The 3,435-nt window shown below is 47.7% G+C and overlaps 1 protein-coding gene across 1 annotated transcript; it reads right to left on the bottom strand.

Moving 5' to 3' along the window:
• Nucleotides 1–822: 822 nt before the first annotated feature.
• Nucleotides 823–1,638, bottom strand: KPLCE (KPRP N-terminal and LCE C-terminal like protein). Its single transcript, XM_054563114.1, has one exon. The coding sequence runs from the start codon at nucleotides 1,636–1,638 to the stop codon at nucleotides 823–825; it is 816 nt and encodes a 271-aa protein (XP_054419089.1).
• Nucleotides 1,639–3,435: the final 1,797 nt, after the last annotated feature.

Below are 3,435 nucleotides of genomic sequence, written 5' to 3'. Positions count from 1 at the left end.
GGACATGATACCTAGGAAGACTGGCCTTGGGACCCAGATGCTTGTCCCACAAAACTCACTTCTCCTTGGAGAATTCTCACTTCCTTCCAGGGCTGTCTCTCTTGGGTTGACATGGGGAATGTCTACCTGCTTCAGGGAGGCCTAGTCTCTTTCCTCAGGACTTTACCCCATGGCCACAGGTGGGCAAGCCGATCAGATGAGAAAATGTAACTCATAAAGCCACCACGGGTTCCAGCCACTTGCAAGGTCTAGTGATCCTCGAGCAGATCTGGTTTCACACTTCCTTCATTATCCAGGAAGGTGAACTTTGAATTTACCTACAGTCAGAAAACATGGTACCATGAGGACTTCATCATGGCCAAACGCTCTCCTCAGGCTAATCACAGGGTAGGCAAGAAGCATCCCTCCGCCTTCAAGTTTCCACCCTCAGATGCTGCAGAAGGAAGTGCACTCACAGCGTTCTAGAATGCACAGGGATCCGATGCTGGATTTGCACCGGCTTGGTCTGCTTGGTCATGTCCATGCAAACCTTTCCTCTAGTTGAGAAGAAAGAGTAAGAGAGGGAGGCAGAAGAGTTTCTGATGGAAAAATATAGACCAAATACACAGACAGGAAGTCACTGAGTTGCATTCAAAGCTTTATTCTTGCCAAAGTTTGGGGGTTGCGCTAACTCTGGCAGGCTGCCTTGATAAACAAGCAAAGTGTGGAGGTGAAACAATAAGGTTCTACATAATCAGGAAGACAGGGAGGGGGACAGGGGCTGGTGAAGTTCTAGAAGACAGAGCAGGTAGTGAATTCAGGAGCAAAGCTCTTTTTCTGTATTTAACAGCAGCAGTCATCCTCGTGATTACAACAGCATGCAGGACCTCGGGACCTCATGGGAATAATTCCCAAACAGCCTACCCTAGAGCAGCAGCAGCAGCACCCAGAGCTGCAGCATTCAGAGCTACAGCACCCAGAATCCTCACAACAGCCAGCTGATCCTGAATTGCATTCCTGGGGTCGTTGGACCCAGCGTCTGAGGGGACTCACCCCGAAGGTCCGGGGAGCCAGGCAACAGTAGCTGGTGGAACAGGGAGCTGAGCATGGATCAGGGACAGAGGACATGGTGGCTGAGCCACTTGCAGGAGCCTGAACATAGTAGGTCTGGCAAGGAGAAGTATACTGAACATAGTATTTCTGGGTCTGGCATGGAGCTGGGCACTTCACATAGGTCGTTTGGCATGGAGCAGGGCACTTCACACAGGTCGTTTGGCATGGAGCTGGACACTTCACACAGGTCGTTTGGCATGGAGCAGGGCACTTCACACTGGTCGTTTGGCATGGAGCTGGGCACTTTACAAGCGTCTGGCAAGGAGTTACACATTTCACATAGGTCTGAGTTGGGCAAGGAGCTGGACATTTCACACAGGTTGTCTGGCATGGAGCTTGGCATGTCACATAGGTTTGAGTTGGGCACGGAGCTGGGCATTTCACATATGTTGTCTGACATGGAGCTTGACATGCCACATACGTCTGAGTTGAGCTTGGAGCCACACCTTTCACAGAAGTAGTAACAGTGGCACCTTGCCCAGCCCCCAGTCCCGAACCTTTCACACAAGATGGAGGGAATTGCACCTGCTTCTGCTGGTCACACATCTTTCAGTGGCTTTGCAAAATCTGGAAAGAAAGTTTTCATCAGTACTAGGGAGATTTCCAGGGGCACCTATAGCAGCAGTAGCCTTTCAAGAAGGTCACAGGCACCCAGGAGCTGTCAACCAGGGATTAAGATGGACTCAGCCACCTTAGGCTCAGCTCTTGTTCTTTTATCTGGCTGTGTGACTTTGGATAAGTCACCAATCACCATTGGGCCTCAGTTTCCATGGTGGAAAATGAAGGGCTTGAATGAGTGATATTTGCATTTCTATCCAACTCTCTAAGCCTCTCTTCCCCTTAGTCATTTTAGTGTCTGCATTATAAATTCTTCGTGGAAAGTTGCTGTTTCCCACTGATTTTACCTTGCCATCAATTTATTCGATAGTGGCTGTCCTTCCTCATGCCCAGCCAGGCATGCTCAGGGGAGGCAATTTCACGTCAATAGACCCAAGCCAACATGAGTCTCAAACTGAGCCTGACAGAACCAACAACACCAAATTTGAGTAAGTTTCCACCATTGCTCTCTAGATCAGCTAGACTATCACTTTACCTCATTAATGGATCAAAGAGAAGGCAGCATGACTGTACTTGGAGAGAACAGCGACCTAGTTCTTTGAAAATCCCTTCTCCCATAGGCCTAATGGCTCTGCTCGCATCTCTTCCTCTCCCCCAATCCTCCAGGCTACTGCTACTGCCATCAGCCTCCTTCAGCCGCTGTCCTCAGTGCCTAGTCCTGACCACCCTCACCCCACAGTTCTTAATGCCAACTGTATCAAGGCTCTCTTTCATGCTATGTCGTTATCCCAGGAGCAGAGACTTACCCTCCTTGCTGACAGGAGCAAGGCTGGAAGAAGCCAGTAATCTGAGGAACTGGTAGTCAGGGAGGCCTTTTATAGGGCAATAGTGAGGCAATTTAATGGCATCTGAGTGAAGCACCAATGATCACGTGCACAAGGGCTGGCATTGCATTGGTAAGATTCCTCCCCAGTATGCCTGGCTCTTAAGTCATAGGCAGGGCATGTCTCTGCTTGACACTGAATTTTCCTGAACATGAGATAAATGACTCTGGAAACCTTCTTCATGAAACAAGTCAGTCTTCTTGTACTAGAAATTAGGAGATGAGATGTGTCCCTATTAAGCTCTTTCTAGGTTGCTTGAGTCTTCAAGGACTTGTCCAAAATGTGGTTAGAGGCTCAATTTTTGTATGCTTTGCCAAATCTATACTGCATGTTCCCAGCCTAAATGGTGTGTTCTTCCTGAAGGTTTCTATAGTGGCTTATGCTGGTCTGGGGTGCTGCACAGGAAGAGTATGGCTCAGTGGTCTCTCTTCAATATGGCAGCAAAGCTGTCAAGAAATGGCTTGTGTCATGCACTGACAGGTTATTTTAAGTTTATTTGGAAAACTAAGTGAGTTCCTGATGATCCCAGACTCCAGAATCTATATCTAGACTGTCTCTCTTCACCTTTTCATGCCCTATGACCTCCTCATCCTCACCTTTCTGAACTCTGGTACCATGCCTAGATCCCTAAGAGCCCAGCACAGGGAGAATTCCAGCCAAATGAACACCGTGTGATAACAATAATGGTAGACTCTAACATTTAGTTGAATTATCTTTATGTACCAAACTGTTCATAAGGTGTACACACTTACAGATGACCCCATCACTGAGGCCCTAAAAGACTAAGGAAGTTAACTATTGTCAGAAGAAAGTAAGTAGAGAAGTTAGAATTTAAGTGTGGGCAGTCAGCTTTCATAAGCCATGATCTTTATCACTACAATACATTGCCTTTTTTTTCTGG

The sequence above is a fragment of the Pteronotus mesoamericanus genome, unplaced genomic scaffold, assembly GCF_021234165.1.
Source record: "Pteronotus mesoamericanus isolate MK-2021 breed Mesoamerican mustached bat unplaced genomic scaffold, CSHL_Meso_final scaffold_705, whole genome shotgun sequence".
Taxonomy (NCBI): Eukaryota; Metazoa; Chordata; class Mammalia; order Chiroptera; family Mormoopidae; genus Pteronotus; species Pteronotus mesoamericanus.
The sequence above is the reverse complement of the archived record's forward strand: the minus strand, read 5'-3'. Positions and strand labels throughout refer to the sequence as shown.

Excerpts from the sequence above, each read along its gene's own strand:
- KPLCE (XM_054563114.1), bottom strand. The coding sequence starts at position 1,638 with ATGTGTGACCAGCAGAAGCAGGTGCAATTCCCTCCATCTTGTGTGAAA.